This window comes from Malaclemys terrapin, chromosome 7, assembly GCF_027887155.1.
Source record: "Malaclemys terrapin pileata isolate rMalTer1 chromosome 7, rMalTer1.hap1, whole genome shotgun sequence".
Lineage (NCBI taxonomy): Eukaryota > Metazoa > Chordata > Testudines > Emydidae > Malaclemys > Malaclemys terrapin.
The window spans coordinates 52,752,705-52,778,468 of NC_071511.1; the positions used below are offsets into that span (position 1 = coordinate 52,752,705).

A 25,764-nucleotide genomic window follows, 5' to 3' on the forward strand; every position below is an offset into this window, starting at 1 on the left:
CTACACTACAGCACAGCCTCATGGCGACACTGCCTCTTGCAGGAGGAGTCACTCACCCTTGGAAGTCAGTGTCCATGAGGAGTCGGACCAGAATCCCCGTCACAGCCACAAGGATTGGATAATGATCCACGCTCTCTAGCCCTGGGGGACAGAGCAAAGCCAGAGCAATGACCATGGCTGGGAAGGCCAGGCCGTACCTCACCCCAGCACCTGCCCGGCTCTGTACCCCCAGCCTGACAGCCATCCTTCTGTTTGCAGCAGCTCACCTCAGCTTCACCCATGGCTGCGCTGGGGGAGCCTTGGGCCAGAGGCGCTGCCTCCTCCTCCCCCAAACCACATAAGCACCTTTCACATGACCCTGGTCGCAGGCATCTCCCCATGGCCAGCACTGATTTCTCCAAAGCCTCAGGAAAGAGGGGCTCCCCTCGACCCTGGGGCTGGTGCCCTGCCCTGGTGTGATATGGGGGGGGCCCGCCTACTGGAGCCTTCCCACGGGGAGTGTAGATGAGCTGTGTCTCAAGGAAACAGGGGACATTGATGAGGCATCATTCCCTGAGGAGAGAGAGGTTGACTCAGCAGTACCACATGGCCCAGGGGCTTCGCCTCCAGTTACTTCCCAGCAGCATGCTGGTTAATCTGCTGGCTATGCTTCAGCCGTCCCCTGGCAATGCAAGTGGTGAGATAGTCTGCGATGCAGGGACAGCAGGTGGCTGCTAGCACAGCACTGTCCTTCCCCAAATCCAGCCGCGCAGCCCAAGGACAGACTCAGCAACGCGTAACTAGACAAGGACTTCTGCCTGTGCCAGGGAAGGGCATGCAGGGAGATCAGCCTCCATTCTACAGGCACCTCCCATCCCACGGGCAACTCCCATCCCAGCTCCCTTTCCAGTTCCCTAGAGTGCCCACATGGCAGCAGTTTAACAGCTGCTCAGAGTTTGGTGCCTGGAGACCCCAGAAGCCAGGACCCAAAGGGGAAGTGAGGGAGACAGAGAGACCTGCGGTAGGACAGAGGGTCTCATGGTAACAGCCAAGGAATCGGGAGTGAGCACAATGCTCAGAAGTCCTGTTTACAGCTCCTAGAGCCTGTCCTGCAAGTACCCATGGTTGGGTTGGCAGGTCACCCTTCTGTCTGACTCAGAAGAAGAATGTCCCCCGCTATATCCCTAGCCCGCGGCACCTGAGGTTCCCGGTACATAGCCCAGCACCCAATGACAGCCCCAGAAGATCACAGACCGGGCCTATCTCTGCAAAGCACTCACACAGCCAAATCACTCCATTGGCAAGGGGGAGCACCTGAATCCCCTGGGCCCCCCGCACAGCCACCAGTGAGTTCCTGACAAGCAAGGAGGCAGCCAGGCCCAACAAGGGTGACTCACCTGGCAGCCGGAGGTTGACCACTCTGTCGAACAGGTTCCGCTCGGCTGTCACCCGATTCAGCACCTGGTTCAACAGCTGTGCGGGGACAAGAGAGATGTCAGGAGAGATTGTTCCTATCTCCTGGACAGGGAGCCCGCCTGAGCAGGACGGAGCAGCCCCTTTCCAGCTGTCAGTCCCAGCCCCAAGTCAACATGTCTCCCTCAGAGAGCACACCTGCCACGTGCAGGGCCTTGGCAGGAGATAGCCCCTCTTCCACTAGCTACTCCTGAACCTCCCGCCAGCCAGACAAGAGGCATCTGGCTGAACGCATCCCATGGATTGCTAAGGATCCACACCGCAGAGCACAACAGAGCTGACTGCAGCCCTCCCATCCCTACCAGGGCGATGCCTGGGGGAACTGCAGCTCCCAGCATGCAGCATTTCATCAGGAGTGGACAGTGCAGCTGCACTGCATGGGACAGCAGCAGCAGCGCAACACTCCCTCTTTGGGTGCACACTGACTCCCAGCAGGCCACACGCACCTCAGCAGGGCGCACAGTGCAGGTAGCCCCTGGTGGGCAATGGGCCACAGTCTGCAGCGGTGAGAGGCTGAACACATGGGCAGTCACACCGGCTGCATTCCAGGCTGCAGTCAGTCCGAAGGAAGCTCTCACCAAGGAGAAGCTACAGTCCCAGGCCACATCGTGGCCAATGGCAGAACTAGTCAAGAGTGGGCCAACCAAGTGCCAGCTGTGAGCAGGGCTGGGTATAGGTGCTTGCTGGCTAACAGCTGCCAATGGCCTGAGGAGCTCTCTGCTGAGCCCAGGATCTAACAGGACTAGCACTGCTGGTCCCCAAGCACAGCAAGGGAACAGCTCAGGCCCAGGAGGCTGCTGAGCAATCACATACAACCAAGCTCCACCCAGACGAGCAGCAGACTTCTGCCTTGCCTGGCTGTGAAACTGAATGTTGTTAGGCTCCAGGGTGAACCCCCACTGGGACAGCTGAGGCTCTGGGCGTGCCCTTTCCAGCACACAGCCCACCTCAACTCACTCAGCACGCCTGCTCTGCTGCCATCATGGCTACTCTTCTTTCAGCTGAAAGCAAATCCCTGGTGCAGCCAAGTAGGGCCGGCTCCAGCGGGACCCCCATGGCACAGGGCAGGTCTGGTGCCAGCACCACCTGGGCACCAGTGCTCCCTGTCTGCAGCAGGGTGAGCCACGGGAGCAGACAGGCCCACTCTCACTCTCCCCCCCCCCAGCCCTCACCCTGCCCTACCTGCATCTGTATAACCCCCTTCACTATGTGTCCCCACTCAAGGCAGCGAGGCCCCGCCCTGGCTACATACCGTCTGACCCTGCCAGCATACCCTCTTGTGGTCTATCCTGGGACACAGGCATGGCACACAACAGCATGCCTGGGGAATGCTGCTGGTGGTGCTCCCCTCTCCTGTACTGCACCCCTCCTGCAGCCCCCCGATTACAATCCTGAGCATACAGGAAGCGAGGGGCATGCCCCTGCGCTCCAGCAGGTGGCTGGGCTCGGAGCTGTTCTGCCAGCTCAGCTGGCCAATGTGGGCCCCAGAGGGCTTGTACCTAGTCACTCCTGGCACAGCATCCTCTGCATGGAACCCTGGCCAGATGACATGGCCTTGCCCAAAGCAACCTCTCCGAGAGTGGAGACACAGAAGAGAGCCTTAGGACCTAGTACAGCCTTGGGCCTAGCAGGCCAGGGAACATCACCTCGCAATTCCAGCCAATGACTGGTGACTGGCCAGAGCAGAGCTCTGGGAAAGAGACGTCCAGTCTTGATTTACAGATTCCCAGGACGGAGAATCCCCCCAGCCCAGGCAATCTGCTCTGAGGGACTAGGGCCTCACTCAGACAGCTGGGGTCATGCTTCGTTTGATCTTTGCCAAATTCAACGACCTGTCCTGGCTCGTGCTCTGCCTTTGGCTGCTGGACGTCAGAGCCCTCTGCTCACAGCCACATTCTCCCTGCAGAGGAACTTGGCCTGGGGTCAAGTCACCTTTTACTCCTCATTTCAATAAGCTGCTAGTGCAGCTGCTCTGCACACCAAAGGGGACTTGTAAAACCAAGCATTATGTCAGTTCAAGGCTACGTGCAGATGCGGACTGCAGAAGGGAAGTTGCTAAACTGACTTTAGTTATACTAGTTTTAGCCACAGGGCTGTGGCTGGCGATGGAGGTGCCAGGGTGGGAATAGCAGTGGGTCATGATTAAGGAGCAAGGGCAGAGCTGGGGAGGAGGAAATCCCAGAACAGCAACAGCAAGGGGCTGCAGGTCAGTCACCGGGGGCACTGGCAGAGCTGAGAAGGGCTGGAAGCTAGGGACTGGAACAGCAGAGGGCTGTCGATTAGGATTGAAGGGCATTGGCACAGCAAGAGTGTGAGCCCAGGTCTGGAATACCCAACCTAACTTGATTTCAGGTTCAAAGTAAGGCCAGCTATCCCCTCCCTTGCTTCCCTTGGGTTCACAGCAAGCAGATGAATGCATCTCCTCTCTCTCAGGGCTTTGTACAACTGCCATCGCCGCATGATTTGAGCGACTACCATGTGAAAGCCACTGGCACAGGGAGGTCCTCAGTGTGCAGTCCAGAGCGTTCATCTCGTCTCCCTCATGGGGCTGCAGGGAGTTCTGCCTGGGACGGGTTTCTGTGGGGTAGGGGGCTGATGAGGTGCCTGCTGGAAAAGCTTAATCACACAGGAGGGCTTGGCAGCACCTAGAGTCAGCCAGATTTCTCCCACAATAGCTGCCCGCAGGTGCATCAGCCTGAGAAACTGACGCTGGATCCCGGGGTTGGTAGTTTTAACAGGGACACCCGGGAAGGGGGCTCTTTATTCATGCCATCCTGCCCCCAGCAGGGGGTGCTCTCGCCTGCTCCATCGGCTCCCAGCATGGGGATGTACCTGGGCAAGTCTCCTGAGCAGCAGCTCCGAGGAGGGGCGGCTCCAGTCGAGGAAAATCTCGGGGGCCAGTGTGACGGTCATTTCCAGCACCCTGAGCAGGCTCACGGACAAGTCGAAGCACGTCGCGCACACCTTCAGCTGACGGCTGTCCACAAAGTTCCTCTCCAGGCGCTCTGCTGCCTGCTGGATCTGCCCGGGCATAGCTCAGTACAGGGCCTTGAAAGGAACAGAGGCCTCCACCCACTCATGCGCCCATCAGGGCTGTGCTGCTGGACTCCGTAGGCAGGCTGCCCTGGCCTGGCTCCCAGAACCCACCCCTGCATAGCCCGCTGGGGTCCCCGCTAGGTGCCGTCCAGCCAAGCCCCGGCACTCACCTCCTGGATCATGCCAATGAACTCCGAGAAGGCCCAGTTGAGCTGGTTGAGGACGCTGTTGAGGAAGCTGGGTGCCATGTCGCAGTCACTGCACAGCAGATCGGCCATGTGCCGCTGCAGAAGGGTGGAGGGGCACGGCTCTAGGACCAAAGGGCAGACGAATCAAGGGCAGACCCAGCACTGGGGCAGGGGGCAGCCTGGGATGCCCAGCTCAGGGAGGCGGGCAGCTGAGGTAGGCAGAGGCCTGGTGCCATGCAGCACTTTAAGGCCAGGCAGGAGACTGAGCATGAAGCCCCTCGTGCCTGGCTGCTGGACAGTGAGTAGAGATGGCAGGTGCCCTGCAAGGCTAGGTGCACAGACTATTCTGAGCAGAGCTTGCCCGTGGGCTGCCAGCACTGCCCTGCATAAACTGGGCCACAGCTGTGCACCGTCACGGCTCTTGCTCCCTTCCTTCCTCCCAGGGGAACAGCAGCCCTGCAGCCAAGTGCTAACCAAGCCTCTCATGCTCGGCTCCAGAAAGTCCCAGACCAGCTCAGCAGTAACTCTCCTGATGCCAGCATCTCAGTCGCTGCCCCGCGCTCAGACACCCACGCCCTCACGTGGGCCCTGGTCTGCCCGGCTGCACTCAGAAGGCCAGTGAGGAAGGTGTTCCCTCCCTAAGATGGGGCAGAGCCCTCCCCCAGGGTTGCACTCCCGCAGCCCAGGCAGGCTGCTGCAGAGAACCTAAGGCCGTTTCTTGGCACTCCCACCATTGCTCCCCGGCTCAGCCCTCTCGGCGTTGGCAGCCCCCGGGACAAACACACTGGGGCCCAATGGGGCTCAGCCAGCGTCCCTCCCTGGCACAGTTGGGGCTCGGGCCTAGGTACTGCCCAACAGGGAAGGGGAAGGGAGGGGAACGGACACTGCACCGCAGCCCCTAATCACTGCCACAGCCGCAGGGCCCAGCACTGAGCCATGCCTGCTACAGCAGGAGAGCTGTCATGTTCCTGCGTGTGGGGCAGAGCCCCGGCAGGGAAAGCAGATAGCAGCAGCTCCCTGCAGCTGCTGCGCAGTGCCCCCACATGTCCTGCTGAGTGGAGCCACCCTGCTCTCAGCAGCCAGAGCCCCGCTCCCAGGAGGGACTGACTGGAGCCAACAGTGACCCTGGGACTGGCTCAGACAATGAGCAGCAGGGCCTGAAGCTTCCTGGCCCTTGCCCTCCCCCTTGCAGCAGGGAGCCCGCATGCTGCAGACCAGGGCACTCTTCCCTGCCCTCCTGAGGGATGGAAGGGTGCCTGGCCTGGCAGCGCGCTGCTCCTCTGAACACTCCCTCCTGCCTCTAGCAAGGGCCAAGATGCCCAGGTCTAAGGGAGGTGGGCCTGCTTTCCAGGGCCACGCCAGCGTGGACTGCCTGGATGGACTCCCAATGGCTCAAGCTGCTTGGGGGGCGCCTCTGGCAGATGGACCTGGTGCTCCGGGGTGGGGGAGCAGCACTTCCATCAAGCCGCCCCTGAGACACAGCCCATGCAAATGGGAACTGCATTGGAATCAGCCCCTTGTACCCCTGCCCCACCCAGGCAGAGGGCAGGACCCAAGGGCACCTCTGTGGAACGTGCTCCCTTGCAATTAGAGCAGCATTCATTATTGGTTCAGGGGCTGCACAGACCAGCAGTGCCAGGAGCCAGGCCCATTCCTCTGCCTGCTCAGATCTTTCCCAATCAGATGCAGGGGCACTCAGGAGCAGAGCCACACCACCGCTGCCCCTGGGGGTGCAGCAAGCGTGCCACACAGCTGCCAGCACGGGACATGGGGATGTTGCCATGGCGCTCTCTAGCCCGCAGGCCAAGGCAGAGGCTGGTGCAGCTCATACCCAGGATCTGCCAGCTCTGTCCACCCTCCAGTCACAGCAACTCCCCCATCTCTCAGGCAGGAGGCAGCCGCCCTGCTCCATGAGTCACAAAGCCACCCCTATGGTGATGGCAGCCCTAGGTGAGTGGCTCCCCTCTGCACAGCTGCAGCAGGGGCTCAGGGCACTGGCATGAGCTGCCCCCTCTCCCTGGCACAGACCTGAGATGAAGGCCAAGGAGCCCCTCCCCCGCCAGGGCTCCCACCAGGACTGGAGTGGGTGGGGGGAGGGCCAGAGGCACACCTGGAGGGGAAGCACCACCAGGGGACTAAGAGCTACTGCACCACCACACAAGACAGGGCCGAGCAAACAGCTAACTTACGCTGGAGGCTAGCAACAGACAGATCTCCTGAGCCCCCAAGAGAGAGAGAGAGAGAGAGAGAGACACAAGAGAGTGGCATTACAGAGGGGGCAGTGCTGCCTGGGTGCAGTACCTATGGCTGCAGGGCCCTACACCCACACCCAGAGCGGCGCGCCAGCCGCTGACCTGGCATCACCAGAGCTCTCCACCGGATGAGAGCGAGGCCCAGCATCTCGTGCACGCACGCACACACACCCACACCCACCGGAGGCCCAGCGGCTTGTATGAGCACACACTCCCCCCCAGCCCCCCCTCCAGAGCCCAGCTGCACATGCGCCCCAAGACCCAGCGGCTTGTGTGCGCGTGTACACACACGCACGCCCCCAAGGCCCAGTGGCCCTCACACAGCTCCACGTAGGGAGCAGAGCTCCAGGGGCTGAGCAGCAAAGGGAACAGACAAAGGGAGGACAAAGGAAGATGCCACAGTCACTCCTCTATTAACCAGCACCCTGCGTGGGCATGCCAGGCACCTGGGTGGCTGTGTGACATTTGGATTTGTTTGTTGTTCTGTGGCCTCCACTGCCACTAGTGCAGCTGGTTTGCCCAGGGCTTGGGTGGAGACGGGGCGCTTGGGAACAGCATGGCCTGCTTACAGAACTTGCTGGCTCCCCAGTGAACAGACCAAGACTGGCCCTTCCAACTCCCGGTTGGCTGGAGACAGGGCGACACGGCTCCAGTCACTGCTGCAGCAAAGCCGGCTGCGGCCAGCTGCCCTGGCCCCCAATGCTGTGAGCACCTTGGCACCAGACCCCACTCTCTCCCCAGGTTGTGAGTGCCCCAGCATGAGACCCTGGCCCCCCCACACTGCTCCCAATGCCGCAAGCGTCTTGCGCCAGACCCCACTCTCCCCCTCCACAGCCGCAATTGCCCTGGCGCCAGATCCCAGCCTCCCCCCCAATGTCGTGAGCGCTCCAGCACCAGACACCCTCACCCCCGCAATGTTGTGAGCGCCCCGGTGCAAGACCCTGCCCCAACCCCACTCACTCTGCAGGCTGGGGAGATTGGCATCCTCGGGCTTGGTTTTCAGCAGGTGCGGGAGCCGCGTGTACCTGTATCCAAACCCACAGCCCTGCAACGGGGGAGACAAGGGAAAGGTTAGGGCAGGGCTCCCCAGGCCACCACGGCAGAGCGCTGAGCTGTGCCAGGCAGGCTGAAGGGGACACCGCAGGTGCTGCCCAGCCTGCCAGGGAGAGGGCTGATACCTCTAGCCTGCAGCTGAGTGATGGCCCCAGAGGCATGGGACTAGGCTCCTGGCAGCGACAGGTAGTGGGACCTTACCCGCCACAGCCGAACAAGGATCCAGTTGGTCTGCGCCCATGGCCGCTGCTCGTAGGGAGCCAGCAGGTTCCTCATCATGGATATTCGCCTACCAGATGGAAGGGACAGGTTGGCAGCCAGGAATATAGGGAGGGTAGGGTGGCACATTCGGGGCTCCTAGTGGGAAGGGAGAATGGCAGGGCACCAATGTCTGTAGGGCCAGCACACCCGGGGGAGGAGCGGGACCAGCACCTGCGGCACACCCGGGGGACGGGTTAAAATTAAGCTATATCTTCCCATCCCCAGCTAGTCTGCAGCTGATCTACCCCAGCAGCCATAATCACTGCTACTGCCCTTAGCCCAGCCTGCTCCAGCCCAGGGACCTCTCAGCCCCATTGTCCTGACACTCACTCTTACAGTCCTAGCTCCTTTGTCCCAGCTCCCCATGGCAGTTCAGGGTGCGGGTCGCGACTTACTGTTCCTCTGGGATCCTCTCCACGGCCCGCAGCGAGTGTGGGTAGCAGACGTAGCTGGCCAGCGCCTGCATCAGAGAGTCCCGGATGTCTGAGGGCAGATGAGAAGGGCTAGGCTGATGCAGCAGGGCCAGGCCCATGGCTGAGCAGTGCAGGGAGCCAGGGAAGGGACTGGCCTCCGGCAGAAGGGACAAGTGGCATTTTAAATGGTACAATCCGGGGGCTAGCTAGGGCCCTAGTAACACAGGCAACGGGTCCCCTCCTGCAGGATCGCTCCATCCTGCGGCCTCCCAAGCCCTGCCAGGCCAGGGGCCAAGCTTGGAGCCACCTCAGGCCTTCTCCAGTCACAGGGGAACTGCCTAGTCCCTGCTCATCTCTGCCCATCACCTGCACAACGGGGAGGTCATGGATTCCCCTACCCCATGCAGCTGGGAAATGCAAGACCTCTCTGAGAAATGGCCAGTCTGCACCCAGCCAAGACTCCAGGGATGGTGCTGAGAACCTCCAGGCAGCTGCCCAGGGTTTGCCATCGGCAGAGGAGCCCGCCCAGGAGAACCCACCCCATGCCAGTAGCTAGGACTCTCTGCCCCCCTTCCCTTCCCCTACTAATGCAATAACCTCAGCAATTGCTAGGAAAGCCACGCCAGGGTGCCCAGCAGCCCTGACACAGCCAGCCTGCCCCCTTTGCTGCACTCCAGCAGCCCCTTGCTGCTCCAGGGCAGGGTCTGGCAGCAAGCTGGGGGCTGGTCATTGCCGGGCCCTCACCCCCAACAGGCAGAGCAGTCACCAGTCACCCCAAGACAGCAGCCTCACCAGTGCCGACGATCCTGGAGTCAGCAAAGTGCTTGGCCAGGATGGCAGCAAGACGCGTCAGAGTCTCTTCATAGCCTGCAAGGAAAGGGATTGAGCAGGTGGAGAGGGGCACAGTCCCACGCCCTCAGGCAGCCACGGGAACCACCCCTGCTGCGGAGCTGGGCGGCAGAGTCGGTTCCTATGTAATATAACTAAGTCTCACCCATGTGGGGCAGCGATAACCATGGGAACAGTAACTGACAGGGCATCTCTGCCTGAGTCTGCAGAGAGCCTGACATCATCGCTCTGAGGGGGCCGTTTTGAGTCAGCCTCCCCGGATGTAGCGGCTGCCAGGTGCCTGGAGAATTCAGCAAAAGGCCAGCCATGCAAATAACCAACAGTTCCAAGTCTTAGCTGCGCATATGGGGATGAGGGGTGCTGGACATAGGGAACCCCCAGCACAGCAGGGAAGGACAGGAGGCAGCTCCGGGATGCTCAGGATAGCACTCCTGAGCCCAACTGCCCCTTCGAGCTGGGAACACAAAGGGTATGGCTCCTGCAGCTGGCTCAGCAATGCAGCCCTGAGTGGCCCATGTGCTCAAGGGATACAGTTAGGAGCAATGTAACATTGTGCTACACGCTGCTAGAAAACACTGCCAGGGTGGGCCCCCACTGGGGATGCTGGACACTACCATTCTCTGCCTCAGGGTTTGAACCCTTCAGGAGCAGGGCTCTGGCTCCATGGCACACCAGGCTGGGCTGGATAAGAGGAGCTGGCAGGTCTGGGAGTCCCTTCAATCAGCTGTACACACAGGGCCATTTTGGAGTAGCACTTCGGCAGCAGTGGGCCAGCCAGGCCAGGCACTGCACTCGCTGACAGAGCCCAGGCCAGCGTCGCCCTCAGACCTTCTCGCTCCCCAGTAGGCACAGCCCTCATCCTAGGGGGATGCCCACATCGGCCCCATGCTGCCTCTCGCTGGGAGAGAAGCAGTGTATCACCCACCTGCCTGCCCACCCTCCTTCCCTCCTCAAAGAGCAAGCAGATTTTCACTCAAACCCGCCAGAACAACACACCGAACGGCCTCCTCCCTGACATAGGAGCACATGGCACAGAACCAGGGGGCGCTGGAGCAGGCTTGGGCAGCCTGGCTCTCAGACCCAAAGGATTCAACAGGGAGGCTTGCATTGCCATTGGCTATGCAAAGAGCCAGGAGTAGCCCCCCCCACCCCAGTCACCATTGTGGCAAGCTAGACACCCACAGGGCAAACTCCACAACACACTGCAGGAGCAGGGGCAGCATACAATAAAGGCAATACAATGGCCAAAGACAGCCTGGTCTCCTGGCTGCCTGCAGGTCCCCAAATGCCACAGGCGGAGGGCGAGCAGGTGACCAAGCCCAGGAAATCCCAATGGGCCCCTTTGGAACTCCAGTCTAACTCAACAAGCTGCACTCCCCCCCCCAGGAAATGGCCAGCACTCGGTGCAGAGATGAGCACATGGCAGGGGAAGCAGCCCCGCCGTCTCCTGGGAGCTCGCAGCCAGGGCGCAGCTTTGTCCTGCCCAGCACCATGCCCAGCCCAGCATAAGTCAGCAGTGATGGCAGCGCGAGCCCCCTCCTCACCGGGTAGCTCCTCCATGCTATGGACAGGGCTGAAGTAGTTCTTCAGCGCGCTGTAGCTGTTCATGGCCACACTGAGGTAGAACTCCGGCATGAAGGCGAAGAGCGAGCCCGTCCTGTCCCCGTGCTCAATGGTGCGGATGCACACTCGCAGCAACCAGTATATGTCCTGCATCTTCTCCTGCCGGGGAGAACACAGCCACGAAAGACTCAGCTTCCACCCCAGGCAGGCCAGAAAAGGTTCTAGGCAACATACCAAAGTGACTGTTGCTGTGGGCATGAAGGATAAGAGGCTGAAAACTGAGTGGAGAGCCCCAGCACCATGCCATGTGGATAGCCACGGGCAGCTCAACCCAAAGCAGCTTTGAACCAGAGAATGGAAGCTAAGCGTGAAAGAAGAAAGCAGAGTGCTGTCATCTTGGACTCCAACTCAGACAACACCTGGATGCATCTGTAAAACTTCTAGCAAGCTGCGTCACCCTTAAATTGGGCTGGTCAGCCATAAGCAGATTCAGCAGGCACCTAACTAGACCTTTTACGCGTACACCATGACACAGTGGATCAACAGCTGCCTAGACAATAACTATAACAATAAATGTTCATGGGAAAACATTCAAAAGAGAAAGAAAAGGACTGGATTTGTTCAAGCAAAAAGCCCTACTGGTATAACTCAAGGACTGGGTTAGGATCATGCCTGGCAAACAAAAGAGGAATGGGACCATAAGTTAGTAACCCAAAACTGGTGTCGAGAATTAGGCCCAATGGTAAAAAATAATGAGGGAAGGTGCTATTTTGCCCATTACTTTTTTTGAGGTTCCTTAAAAGACTTTTGGGGACAAACGAAAAAGCTGCCGAACAACAAATGCTAGCTGGGAGATGGACTGCCCAAAAGTAGTGAGCCGTCACCCTCACAATTTCCAGGGCCTCCAGGAGCCACCACTGGGCCTTTACTGTCCGAATTCTGAAAAATGTTCTGACCAGACTGGGTCAGAGAAAGGGAGCCAAAACACATCGCTGTCTCCACCAGTTCCAGCTAAACCCCAATCACCCCCTGGGATGAAGATATTGGTGTCTGTCTCTTCCCCCTCCTCCCCCCTGCTTTACGTTTTCCTAGCCCTCTTTTTCCTTCTGTTTAAGGACCATATGCTCTGCAACACTGCTGTAAGCCTGTAACCAAAAACACAGCTAAAAGCAATTCCCTGGACAGACCTGTGCAGGGACAAGTTGCCAAGTGCGGAAGTGGCTGATCAGACCACATGCTGAGCCCGTGTTTCTCCATCAACGAGGGTGCAAGTCAGAGCCAGCCCCGGAGACGGAAGCTGCATTTTCTCTGTGTTTTTTTCCCCTTTTCATGTGCTTGTCTCGCTCTGTTTTGTAGGAAAGGGGACTGAACTTTAACAGCAGTGGCAGCTCCAGCCCATTCCAACTCACGGTTTCTCTTTTCCCCAAAGAGAATAGCTAGTACCATCTTTACTTCCACCTAAGGCTTAGTCCCGGGGGAGGGGTTACTGAGAAAGGCTCTACAGCTCAAAGGGGGGGAATGAGGGTAGGAGAAGAAATATTGTTACAATGAAAGCCCCACTTAACTTCACATTTCCAGTATTTTAACTGGGTTTCCTTCTTTTTCTAGATCTTTACTGAAATGCTGACTGGTTTGTAATGGTGCATTTGCCATGGTACTAGCTGACCGAGGTCTCTGCTCACCCCGCCCCAAATTAACATTAAAGAGTTTTAAACAGGAACAGTGGCAGGGTCACGTTTACCCCTGGGACTCTCTGGGCCCATGTAGTCCATCAAAATCAAAACCACAGCTCAGAATTTCACAGGGGTCAGGCTGAACCACTGCCCACCTTCCCCCAGGCTCCTCTCACCACGCGCTTCTCTCACCTTGGAGTAGATGGTGACGTTGATCCAGGCTAGCCGGCGACTCAGGTGGTTGAGTTTCTCTGAGAAAACCTTCTGGCTTTTCACCAGCTCCTCGTAGATGTCCCTCCTCTGAAAGAAGCATAGCAGGTGTGAGGAGCCCCTCCCTGACCGGACAGGCACGGTGCAGAGCAGAATGGACAGGACACAAGAGGTTCCCCCTTCTATGGTTTGCAAGGGAGGACAGAGGGGCCGGAGCCTAGTCTTGCCCAGCCAAGAGGCATCCATGTGAAGGCTGGGGGAGTGGAAGCCAGAAGCAGAGCAACGCCCAGGTGGGATCCATCGCTGCCCTGACCAGCAAGAACCCCAGGACCAGGAACCTTGGCCAGGTATTAGCCCCTAGGTGTCCAAGTGCTTTCAAATCACCTGCTCTAAGAGGTGGCCTTTGTAGGACTGGTCAGATGGAGTTACCCTCCACCTGCAGGAGCCCTGAGCCAGAAACCATTCTGGGCATTTCCTGTCTGGTTTCTCAGTGGCACCACCAGCCAGGTGTCCTTCCACTATGCCCCAGTGCTGCATGTGGCGGTGCCCAGCCCCAAAAGCTGGGGGTGGGAGGCATCTATGCCATGGGCTGGGTTTGGAGGGTTATTTTATTTAATACTCTTGGGGATAGAAACTCTACACCCTGTAACAGACCAGTCTGGTGCACCTGTCCCATGAGGTAGGGCCCTCAGCCTGCGAGCCCCAGAGGTAAATGGAGAGCAACACCCGTGCTTTTGTTCCTCCTGGCCTGCTGCTGGGGCCTGCACTCTAGGGAAGCAGCAACTGGACCACACAGTGCACATGCCCCTCCTCCCTGCCAGCCTCCTTGCAGCCCCCGGCTTGAGCTATCCTCCGGCAGAGCCCTTTGCCACAGGGCTCTGCCAAGGTTACAAAGATGGAAGTTGGGAGGGGTCTACCGGAGGGACTCCTTACCCTCTTTGGACATCGGCTAATCTTCTCCTCTGTGTCCTTCAGTGCCAGGGCATATTCGTTTACATCATCGGACACACCCACCATCTGAAAGGCAAGAGGGGACCAGTGATGCCAGCACAGAGCTTTTCCAGAATGGTCAAGAGCAGCTCGACCCCGGAGAGCAGCAACTCGGCCAGCATCGTGGAGCTCCGGTCCCCTGGCTGGGCTGCTCTCAGCAGCCTGACCCCTGAGAGCAGCAAACCATCCATAGACTCATAGAATATCAGGGTTGGAAGGGACCTCAGGAGGTCATCTAGTCCAACCCCCTGCTCAAAGCAGGACCAATCCCCAACTAAATCATCCCAGCCAGGGCTTTGTCAAGCCTGACCTTAAAAACCTCTAAGAAAGGAGATTCTACCCCCTCCCTAGGTAACCCATTCCAGTGCTTCATCACCCTCCTAGTGAAAAAGTTTTTCCTAATATCCAACCTAAACCTCCCCCACTGCAACTTGAGACCATTACTCCTTGTTCTGTCATCAGGTACCACTGAGAACAGTCTAGATCCAACCTCTTTGGAACCCCCTTTCAGGTAGTTGAAAGCAGCTAGCAAATCCCTCCTCATTCTTCTCTTCCCGTTCTGCCGGCCAGAGTGCCGGGAGCCAGCCCACGGCCCCGTTCTGCCAGCCGGAGCGCCAGGAGCCAGCCCACGGCCCCGTTCTGCCAGCCGGAGCGCCAGGAGCCAGCCCACGGCCCCGTTCCGCCGGCACCACTTTTGGGGAATACGGTCAGGGGACGTGGCCGCTTCCCCTGAACCCCACTAGCTACGCTACTGGTTGGATATTAGGAAAAACTTTTTCACTATGAGGGTGGTGAAGCACTGGAATAGATTACCTAGGGAGGGGGTGGAATCTCCTTCCTTAGAGGTTTTTAAGGTCAGGCTTGACAAAGCCCTGGCTGGGATGAGTTAGTGGGGAATTGGTCCTGCTTTGAGCAGTGGGTTGGACTAGATGACCTCCTGAGGTCCCTTCCAACCCTAATATTCTATGATTCTAAGCCAGGGGATCAGAAGGCTGGAGCTGTTGTGATTTGCTCTCACTGCAGATACAGGAGCAATTCCTCCTCATCAAACCCAGCCACTTGCTCAAACATAGCGAACGCTAAAGGACCAAAAGTAAGACCTATGCTAGCTTGTAACACTCTATGCTATGCTAGTAGTGAGCCCTGCGCTGTCCTGGATTGAACTGGGTGGACTGAGCACAGACGTCCAGATCCCAACGTGCCCTGGGCTGCTCAGGTGAACAGCCATCTGGCCCAGCATCCCTGTGCTCTAGGCCCCAGCATGCTCCTGTTACTCAGTTCCCATTCTCCAGGAAAGGGATTCAGCCCTACTGCTAATGGGGGGGAGGGAGGAGAAAAGGGCTGGAGATCAGGGACTCAGCTGCAACCTCCAGTGACACTGAAGCATAGCAAATGCAATTTGGAACAGGATCTGCAGTCCCTACTGGAGACACATGGTCCCCTCCTGCCAGAGCCATCACCCCGGGATGAGTGCAACAACAAAAGAAACAGGGCTGTGCCACAAACAGACGTGCACACCAGCCAAGGTGGTCCTCCCTCTCTGGTGGCTCGATGGGCACAAGGGAGCTGGCTCACTGCAAGGACCCACGGGTGCCGACCCGAGTGTGGGGCAGCACGACAAGGGCTGTGACCTTCTCCCCTATGGATCATGCTCACCTTACCAAGCTGCTGGTGGACGCTGAGGTTGTACATCATCACTATTCCATCCAGGATCTCCAGAAGGGAGTTCTCAGTGATCGACTGCTCCGGCTCCTCGGGGGGTCTCCCCAGTAACAGACCCTCATTTCCATGGCTGCCTTCTACTGCAACCCAGCCCCGAGACAGAAGAGTTTTCTCAGCAGCGTCACTGGCAGTGCGAGGCCTGTACGCCTCCCAGACAATGCATCGCCCCAGTGTGCAGTGTTCTCAGGGACCATGCCCATAGCACAGCTCCCTCCCTCTCCATGCCTTTCCCCAGTCCTCGTTCCCTCTCTACAAGTCTGGGGGCCTCACACAAAAGGGCCAAGCTGGCTCTCAGAGTGTGAGCAGTGCTCCTGTCTGACATGCTACTGCAGTCCGGCCCTGCACACAGCCCCTATCCTCCCCAGGCCAAGGAGGGAAGTGCCTGGCAAACACTCATTGAGCAGAACGGCGTGAGCCTCCAACCCTTCCAACTGCATGCTGGGAAAGGACTGGGCACAACTGGGGCATTCCAGGCACTGCCAGGCAAATGAGCCAAACCCAACAGCTTCTGCCAAAATCAGAGTGAGACTAAGATCATCAAGAGTTGGCAGGGCCGGGAACTCAGCCCCAAGGTCTGCGTGACATGCCATTAGTCCACAGTGCTGAGTGCCTCGGATTACAGACTTGGGCCCCACCACCTGGGCTCTAACCTGCCCACATGTGAGCCCCGAGCCCCACCGCCTGGCCTGCCCCTGCACTGCAGCAGCTGGGGCCGAGTCCTCAGCCACCGGGCTCACCTCCTCGCCTTTGGGTAGGCAACCGGATGATTTTTAAAGAAAATACAGGCACTTTGATAACCTGCTTCAGGAGAGACTTCACCAGCCCAGACTGCCTGCGCCAGGACCAGCGCTGCCGTGACCAGCGCTGCCGTGACCAGCGCACGGACGCACCCCAGCTCTCCTGCAGCTCCTGCAAGCAGGGCCATGCCCAAGTCATTGCCAGCCCCCAGCACCTCCAGGCTTTGAGCAACATACACTGAGCTCACCAGCTGAGCGACAACTCCTCAGTCAGACAGTGAGCAATTGCTGCCACCCTTTCTCAGCTAGGCTCAGGGCTGATCCATTCCCCGGGGACTGGCTGGGCCTTTTCCTTTGCCTGCTTCCCCCACCCCTACCTGACACCTTGGCAAGCATGCAGTGGGAACTACTCACTGTCATCCTCTGTCCGCTGCTCCACACTCAGCGTGCGTGCTTTCATCTTCTCCAGGGTGCCCAGGGACCGCCGCGGGTTCATCAGGCTGACGGCAGCTGTACTGAGGAAGCGGTTGGCACGGCCCAGGGTGGGTGAGCTGAGCCAACTGGGCCTGGCAAGGGCACCACCAATGGCCAGTGCTGCAACTGGGCGCTGAGACATAGAAGGTCAGAAATGTAAGCAGCTCCATTCGTTAGGCTGACCTCTGACTCCAAGCCCTCCATCTCCAAGGGTCGCAACTGTGCCAGCCCAAAGCTTCCCTAGCTTCCCAGGGCTAATGTGACAGATGCCAGCTTGCTCCCTCCCTCCCTGCCGCAACTGGGCTGGCTGTGTAGGACCAACAGGATGCAGCACCCTGCTCCAGCCACACAGGGAGCAGAGCTGTGCAGAGATGGAATCGCCTTTACGGGTACTTCTCTGATGGCAGCAACACTTGAACACTGGACACCGGAAGCCGCCAGGCTCACTCAGCAGGGACTGGAGCAGTATGGCCAAGTCCCCTCTCTTCCCCATCATGTGGCTTCTCTAGCCGCTGCTGGGGGCACATGCCCACGGGGCCCACCTGGGCTGTGGACGTTGCAGACTCCTCATCCTCATCCAGGTCGTCCATGGTCACAGCCTGCAGCTCCGCAGGATCAATCAGGATATTTGCTTTCAAAGCCAGGTCATCTGCGTGAAAGGAGCCACGGGATCAGGGTTCGCTGTGGACCCGCTCTCTTGGAGCGCAAAATGGCACACGGCCAGCCCCAGAGGGTACGGGAAGGGAGACACTGACGCTGTCCCAGTGAAGTCACAGCTTCTGGTCCCTTTGCTCTCCCCACCCCTGCCATTTCACATGAGCCTACGCTCCTCTCCACTACTCCCTAGCTGGGCTAGCACTGTCCAAGTCTGCTACACCAGAAGCAGGGCTGGTACTGCCATCACACATCCCTGGCACAACCCCACTATGACAATAGCAATGCTGCAGAACTGGAGACAGCCCCGTCTCTGCCCACTGCGGCACCCCCGTGAGAGGCCATGGGCAGGCTCCAGGGACCAGACATGCCTGAGCTGGAGGAATGAGCCAGAGCTGCAGAGCAAGCCGAAGGGGCACTCCTGGGAGATGGAGCAGTACCCCCAGCCGGGGCACACACCAGGGCACTGTTCTGCACCGTCTAACCTGGGGAAGATCCTGTCCATTACTGCAGCGCTGCCTGCACAGTGAGATCCCAGCACCCCCATTCCAGCTCCCCAGGTGGCACTTGTGTCCCACAGTGCACAAACAGCTGTGGGAAAGCCAGAAAGCTAAACCAAGGCAATAGTACTGCCAGCCTGGCATGCAGGTAGGCCACGCTGTGGGTCCAGGTTCCTCCGTTGCTGCCCAGGTTTCACAGCAAGGCAATGCCCACCATTGCTGAGCATGAAGTGAACTATCCCTTGACATGGTAAGCTCCCTCGTGCTGACAGGGTAAGTGTTGGGGGTGGTCAGGCATCATAGCAATGGGGCCAGAGCCCAGACAACCCCCAGCAAGCCCCTCCTCCCTCCACTGGGTCCAGTGCCCTTCCCCTCCTCCCCAATCCTGGAATCCCCTGCTCTCCCCTTTGAGTCCCTCAGGCCCCTCCATCTTCCCTTCCCCAGAGTCTCGCTCACCTCTCCTTCAGGTTCTCCCTGCACCTTGAGGGCTCCCACCCCCTTCCATCCTTCAGTCTGTTAGCCACCAGTCCCTCCAACCTGGGCATGGCCCCCTCCATGGGGCTATCGTTGTCCCCCCTCTCCCTACCCCCAAACCTTTCTATCAATCAATCAATCCTCACATTAACCCCTTACCAGGAAGGGCACCATTTAAAATAACACAGTAGGAAAGGGAAGCATGCAAGGCAGCTAGGGCCAAATGACACAGCAGACTCCACCTAGGGGTGCCTAAATTCCCAGGCCACTAGGGACCATTGTGCTCACCTAGTCTGACCTCTGGTAGAGCACAGGCCAGAGACCGGCCCCACAAGCATTCCTGCAGTGGAGCTTTTAGAGAAACAGCCAATCCAGAGTTAAAAATTGTTAGAGATGATGGAGAATCCACCATGCCCCTGGGTAAGTTGTTCCAATAGTTAATTATCCTCACTGTTAAAAATGTAGGCCTGATTTCCAGTCTGAATTTGTTTAACTTCAGCTTCCAGCCATTGGATTGTGTCAGACCTTTCTCTGCTAGACGGCAGAGCCCATTGTTAAATATTTGTTCCCCATGTAAGTACTGATAGATTGTGGTCAAGTCAGCCTTTAACCTTCTCTCTGTTAAGTTAAATAGATTGAGCTCCTTCAGTGTCTCACTAGAAGGCAGGTTTTCCAATCCTTTCAATCATTTTTGTGACTCTTCTCTGACCCCTCTCCAGTTTATCCACATCCTTCTTGAATTGTGGACACCAGAACTGGACACAGGATTCCAGCAGTGGTTGCACCAGTGCCAAATCCAGAGGTAAAATAACCTCTATTCCTACTGAGATTCCCATTTATGCATCCCAGAATCTCATTAGCTCTTCTGGCCACAGAGTCAGACTGGGAGCTCCTGTTCACCTGATTATCCACCACGACCACCAAAGATTTTTCAGAGTCACTGCTTCCCAGAAGAGTGTCCCCCAGCCTGTACATACAGCCTACATTCTTTGTTCCCAGACGCATACATTTACATTGAGCCATATTAAAACACATCTTGTTTGCCTGAGCCCAGTTTATCAAGCAATCCAGGCTGCTCTGTACCGGTGACCTGTCCTCTTCATTATTTACCACTCCACCAATTTTTATGTTATGTACAAAAGTATTAGTAATGATTTTATGTCTTCTTCCAGGTCATTGATAAAAATGTTAAATAGCGTAGGGCCAAGAACAGACCCTTGTAGGACCCCACTGGAAACACACTGGCTCAACGATGATTCCCCATATGCAGTTACATTTTGAGACCTATCAGTTAGCTAGTTTTTAATCCATTAAGGTATACCATGTTAATTTTATATCATTCTAATTTTTTTTTTTTTTTAATTAAAATGACATGGTACCAAGTCAAACATCTTACTGAAGTCCACATATATTACATCAACACTAGTAAATTTATCAATCAAACTCGTAATCTCATCAAAGAGAGATATTTTAAGTTCCTTAAATACACATTTCAGAGTAGCAGCCGTGTTAGTCTGCATCCGCAAAAAGAAGAACAGGAGTACTTGTGGCACCTTAGAGACTAACAAATGTATTAGAGCATAAGCTTTCGTGGGCTACAGCCCACTTCTTCGGATGCATATATGCATATATGTCTCTAAGGTGCCACAAGTACTCCTGTTCTTTTTTAAATACACATTGATTTGCATTAATTATATTACCCTCCTTTAATTCTTTATTAATTGAGTCCTGTATCTGCTGCTCCATTCTCTTGCTAGGGATTGATGTCAGATTGACAAGCCCACAATTAGTCAGGTCATCCCATTTATCCTTTTTGAAAATTGGCACATTAGCTTTCTTTCACTCTTCTAGAACGTCCCCAGTACTCCAAGACACATTGAAAATTAACATTAATGGTCCAGCAAGCTCCTCACCCAGCTCTTTTAAACTCTTGGATGCAAGTTATTTGGACCTGCTGATTTACAAATGTCTGTTTATGCATCCCGGGATCTATTTAACATCCTCCCAAGATACCAATAGAATAGAAAGTGTTCTCATCGCCATATGAGACTGCATTATCTGTTTTTTTCCCCCAAATACAGATCAGAAATATTTATTGAACACGTCTGCCTTTTCTGCATTACTATTGATGACAATCTGGCCAACGGACAGCCCTCTCCTTGTAGTCAGAACGCCAGCCCCTCCCTCCCCAGGTGCCCAGAAACCAACCCCTTCCCACTGCAGTTAAAGGACAAGGAGATGCCCATTACTCCCTAAGCTACCACAGACTGCATTGCCCTCAACCTCCTCCTTGCCCTTCCCTGCGATTTAGACCAAGATCTCTGAAGGGTAGGACTCCACACCATGCCAGTAAAGTGAAGCGATCCGATCCAGCACTCACCTTTCAGAGTCTTCTTGAGATGAGACAGGAGTCCACCAAGTCGCTGCAGGTCAAAGTAATCCACCTTCCCATTATAGAAGAGCTGAGGAGGAACATATGCCTCTGGCAGGAAGGGAACAGAGAGATTTATGGCAAGCGTCCCAGGCTGTGGCCCAGCTAACACAAAGAGACAGAGAGCACTAAGCACTGGCCCCAGCCTGGGGAGCCAGACAGCCCTGCAGATGGGTCACAAATCCACTCTGGAAGAGTTGGTTTCCAGAGAGGAACACACCCACACGTGCACAGAGCCAGGGCACTCAGAGCCCTGACTGGCCACACACTGCTCCCCTGCAGCTGCCTTGTCCTCGACAGCCTACTCATTCCACGAGTGGGGCAGGTGTCCACCCAGTTCCTAGCAACACACTCCAACCACCGAGCCACACAGTGGGGTGCTCTTGACCAATTCCAGGCTGGACAGAGCTGGGAGGCGGGGCTAAGGCTGGAATAGCAGGGTGCGGCAGGCCAGGACTGACGGGGAATAGATGATGCTGGGATAGAGGGTGTAAAAGCAGCTAGCACAGGCCCCACTGGCCAGATAGTGCTGTTCATCCTGCACTTCAGGGCTCTGACAAGCCCATCCACTCCCCTCGGAGGGCTGGTCTGTGAGAGGAACCTGAGTGGCAGAGCTACGGAGGCATGTCCTCAGAAGGACCATTCCGAAACAGTGAGTGTGCACAGTGGCGTTACCTGGGTGGAGCACTATCCCGCATTAGCGATGCCAGTAACCTCCCAGGTGTTGCCAAGTCCCAAGTGCAGTGGTACAGTTCATTATGCCGTACCAGTAAGATATTTACAGCTGGTACTGCATACCGGAAAGACAGAGGAGGAACCCACTCCCAGCCCCGCCCCCTGCCCTTCCACGTAGCTGCATCTCCTCCTCCTGTATAGCAGCCCCGCCGGAGGACAGGGCTGGGGGTGGTACAGCTGCCGGAGGAGCTGCCAGCGTTCTGCTCCTTTCCCTGCTGGGAACCGCAGCAGGGAAAAGGAACTGAACGCCAGCAGCTCCTCCCGCGTGGCTGTACCGCCACCAGCCATGCCCCCTCCCAGCCCCGTCCTCTGGCGGGGCTGCTGTATAGACCCCAGGCTGGACGACTCAGGAGATGCAGCTGCGTGGAAGGGCTGGGGGCAGTACAGCAGCCATGCCGGAGGAGCTGCCAGCAGGGGGCTGCCCAGTGGCCCCACGTTCTTCTGCTCCTTTCGCTGCTGCAGTTCCAGAAAGCCCTGATCCCCTAAGGAACCACAGCAGTGAAAGGAGAATGCCGGCAGCTTACTCCAGTGCGGCTGTACTGCCCCTAGCCCTTCCACACAGTTCCATCTCCTTAGTCTTCCTGACTGGGGTCTGTACGGGTCTGTCACATCTTATGGGCATTTAACATGTGCAAATTCAGCTTTATGCGGTCAGAAAAAACAAAACAAAAACAAAGAAGAAAAATAATTTAAATACTGTTCCTGTAGTGCAGGCAATTCCGCCCGCCATTACACTAAATGTAATTTTGACTATACACGGTTTTCACTTTACGCGCTGACCGCAGAACGTAACCCCAGCGTAAAATGAGACAGACCTGTACAGCAGAAGCCTTCAGTGCAGCAGGAGGAGGACAGAACCGCCCCGCCCCCGGTAATGTGGGATGGATGTGGATCATGAGGAAGGGATGGGGAGAGCATGGGGCCCTGGGCTGGGAGTGGGTTAGGGAGGAGTCATGTGGGAGGTCACGTGCCCCCCCCTTTTGTGTCCCTCCCATAAGTGCAGCGTACCAGCAAAAAAATGATTTCTACTTGCACCACTGCCCAAGTGTAAAGGTTCCCAGGCTGCAGGGTCATGAAAGGTCACTGCTCCTGAACGGAGTTCAAGTGTCCAACCTCCTGGAAAACAGCAGCCAGGCCCCATCCCGTTCCCACCCCCAGTGTAGCGGGCTCTCCACGGCAACGCCGCTCCCCTGCTGATTGCTGGAGCATAGAGAGGCCTTACCCTCACTGTTCAGGGCTGCAGGAGCCTTGGCCTTGTGCCCGTCCCAGTAGCAGCGCAAGGTGGAGATGAGTCGATGCAGGAAGCAGACCATGTATTCTGGCGGGCACAGTACAGTCAGGTTCTGGAGGGGGCGGCAGAGCGGACAGTGAGGGAGGGTCACACTTGGCAGTCACAGCAGCAGCACGGCTTGGACTTTCTGCTCCCAGCCCCACTCTGTACACTCTGCTGTCTTGCAGACTGCGTGGAGCATTGACCGCAGAGCCCAGCCCCAGCACACAGCACCTCCCCAGAAGGCAGCAGCCTCTCGCACAGTGCCCCTCCCCATGGCATTGCCAGGTGGCATCACAAAATCAAGTGTTGGGCCAGCCCACTGGCCTGAAGGCATGCTAGCAGACAAACGTTTGAACGCCAGCTGGGCACTCTCAGTGGCAGAGAAGGCAAGCTGCTAAATAACGTAACCATGCAGTGGGGAAGAGCACAAATACCTAGCACAGAGTTAGCTGTGACCACTAGCATCACGGAGACCTTCAACAGCAGCAAGTGAAGCAGGCTGCCAACTGGGGTTCCCTGGAGCTAGGGCTGCACTGGCTTTCTCCCAAATTTCCCACCATTGCACTAACTGTGGAGCAGCTCCACCACCGGCAGCAGCGAGAAAGCACTAACCCTAGCACCCTGGCTAGTCACTGATATCTTGTCCCCAGAGATGCTCTGACCAGGGTTAAGCGCCAGTGCTCCACCTACACTGGTATCCCCCACAGCTACTGTAGTGGGACTGCACTGGGGCCTGTGCAGCCATGAGATCAGAGGGGAAGGCTGGGGCAGACACAGGCTGTGTCCCAAGATGACAATCCCTTCTGGGTGCTGAGCCTATGAGGGTATCACAAACAGCCTCTTGCAAGAACCAGGCAGCTTTGTATCATTTACAGCGGCACAATTCCCTTCACTACCCTCGAGTGGGTCCAGCCTGGGAAGGTGAGGACAGCGGCAGCATCACAGCAGGGCCGCGAGCACCTCCAGCTATCACCATGCTGTCTGCCTTCCAACAGCACCTGCCCAATAGACCCAACATGCCCCTAACGGCGTGTTGCTCTCAGTGCCTGAGTGAAGGTAGGGTCATTCTCCCTGTGAGGGGCTAGCAATGGGGTCCTAAAGGGATGAGAACCTTGGCTGGGAGAGGGGTTAAAACATTTGGCTTCTCCCTCCCCACAGCCTGCCTCAACCCCAGCACCCGTCCCGCCCCAGTGCATGCTGCGTGCGCAAGCCACTCTCTGGAGGACAGCACGCCTGGCAGTTACAGGGGGAAGAGCTGAATCCCCTGGGTTCTATCCCCTGGACAGTCACTGTGTCAATCCTTTCCTGTGCCAAGAGGGCCCAGTGCAGCCACGCAGCCAGCTCATATTGGTGCAGGGCTGGGCTGCCCAGTCTGGAGGCACTGGAGAACAACACTGGCCCCTCACAGGAGGGCTGGCGCCATGACTTACCCCTCGGTTGCTAGCATTTTCCTGAAGGAACTTGCGGAATTTGTTCAAGAAGATGTATCTGGAGGCTTCCCCCTGCCAGGAGAAAGAACAGCGGTGCTTACCCAGCTGTGAGAATCCCCTGTGCTCTTCTCTCGGCTTTGGGACTGCTCTGCTCACCTGGCCCAAAATTCACCCCCAGAAACCCCTTGGGAATCAAGTGCCACACAGGCCTTGGCACAACCCTCTGCACAAGGGCCAGTTTCATCTTTGGGGACCTTTTAAGTCTTCTCGTGCTAGTCTGCATGCCCGGTGCACTCCACTTCTCCCTCCCAGCTCCCCTTCTGGCCTGCACCAAGGCAGACCAAGCTATTCCCACTGCAGACATGCATCCCGCACCACCGGCACCAATGTCCTGAGAACAACACTTGGTCCCTCCCCACGGAGCCAGTGACCTATGGACAGCTATGTTCTATTGCCATTTGGACAGCAATTTAACAAGTGCCACTAAGTAACCTGGGAGCTAGGCTTAGCAGGGCCAGTACCCACTCCACCTTCCTGCCAATATCATCAGTGCCTCCTGATGTGAGTGCAGGTTAGTCAGTAGGACCCTGCTGGGATCTGCCAGTGTGGCCAGTTAGTGTGAACACAGTATGCAATGCACAGGTGCAGAGGCTTTTAGAGGCCACATACCCATGGGGTGCAGGCTAACATATCACTAGAATCCCACAGAGGAAGGAAAGTCAGCACGAGGGAAGAGCTCTGGTTTCTGTGTTGGACACCAAGGGCCAAAGCAGGTGACTCACAGAATGAGAAAATGCAGTTCAGAGATCCTCCACTCCCCCTTAACACAGAGTCCACGGCTCAGGGAGCAATGCAGCTTGCCTGCACAGATCAACACGGACCGCTGCCCTCTCCAAGGCTGCCTCTCCGCATCCAAGACTGGGGGTGCTTGGTATGGTATGGCAGAAGTAGCCCTGGGTGGGGAAAGGCTGAGCAGCTCTGCCTTGAAAGCCCTGCAGTCCATGGATGCCGCATTAGAGGGGCCCACAAGGTGTTTCCATTCTACTTACCCCTCCTCGGTCTTTGTTGTTCAGAAGCAGCTTCAGGATCTGAACCTGGAGTTCTTCCACCACTGAGAAAGGGACACACAAGTCAGCCATCAGAGGAAGTGCCCTGAGAGCTCAGAGCCCATTCACCCCCATGCCATGGGCAGAGACTGCCCCCCAGGAGTCAGGAAGGCATGCTCAGGCCAGCACGGCACTGTCCATGGCTGCTGGGCCCTCTCGGCCTGGCCCCCGGCTCCCACTGCGCGGCCATGGGAACACTGACCAGTTCGGCACACATGGGCGCGCAGCTGGCTCCTCGCTGCCAAGGGCACTTGGAGGCAGCTCAGATACCCGTTCTGTGATGATGTG

At 57.1% G+C, this 25,764-nt stretch overlaps 1 protein-coding gene across 5 annotated transcripts in view; it reads right to left on the reverse strand.

Moving 5' to 3' along the window:
* The window catches only part of RNF123 (ring finger protein 123), a 128,939-nt gene that overhangs the window by 51,456 nt on the left and 51,719 nt on the right, over window positions 1–25,764 (reverse strand). Inside the window, exons 18-36 of one of the 5 annotated variants that reach the window (XM_054033813.1) lie at window positions 25,420–25,481; window positions 24,371–24,442; window positions 22,890–23,010; window positions 20,882–20,983; window positions 17,416–17,522; window positions 16,814–17,006; window positions 16,461–16,571; window positions 15,597–15,742; window positions 13,884–13,967; window positions 12,933–13,040; window positions 11,049–11,226; window positions 9,448–9,522; window positions 8,638–8,725; window positions 8,183–8,270; window positions 7,889–7,973; window positions 4,659–4,798; window positions 4,285–4,473; window positions 1,377–1,452; window positions 57–141 (exon numbers count right to left, since the gene is read on the reverse strand). In XM_054033813.1, the coding sequence (XP_053889788.1) occupies window positions 57–141; window positions 1,377–1,452; window positions 4,285–4,473; window positions 4,659–4,798; window positions 7,889–7,973; window positions 8,183–8,270; window positions 8,638–8,725; window positions 9,448–9,522; window positions 11,049–11,226; window positions 12,933–13,040; window positions 13,884–13,967; window positions 15,597–15,742; window positions 16,461–16,571; window positions 16,814–17,006; window positions 17,416–17,522; window positions 20,882–20,983; window positions 22,890–23,010; window positions 24,371–24,442; window positions 25,420–25,481 (2,110 nt within the window). Of the gene's footprint in view, window positions 1–56; window positions 142–1,376; window positions 1,453–4,284; window positions 4,501–4,658; window positions 4,799–7,888; window positions 7,974–8,182; window positions 8,271–8,637; window positions 8,726–9,447; window positions 9,523–11,048; window positions 11,227–12,932; window positions 13,041–13,883; window positions 13,968–15,596; window positions 15,743–16,460; window positions 16,572–16,813; window positions 17,007–17,415; window positions 17,523–20,881; window positions 20,984–22,889; window positions 23,011–24,370; window positions 24,443–25,419; window positions 25,482–25,764 lie in introns of those variants that run through there. The other 4 variants (XM_054033815.1, XM_054033814.1, XM_054033816.1 and 1 more) reach the window with 4 other exon arrangements.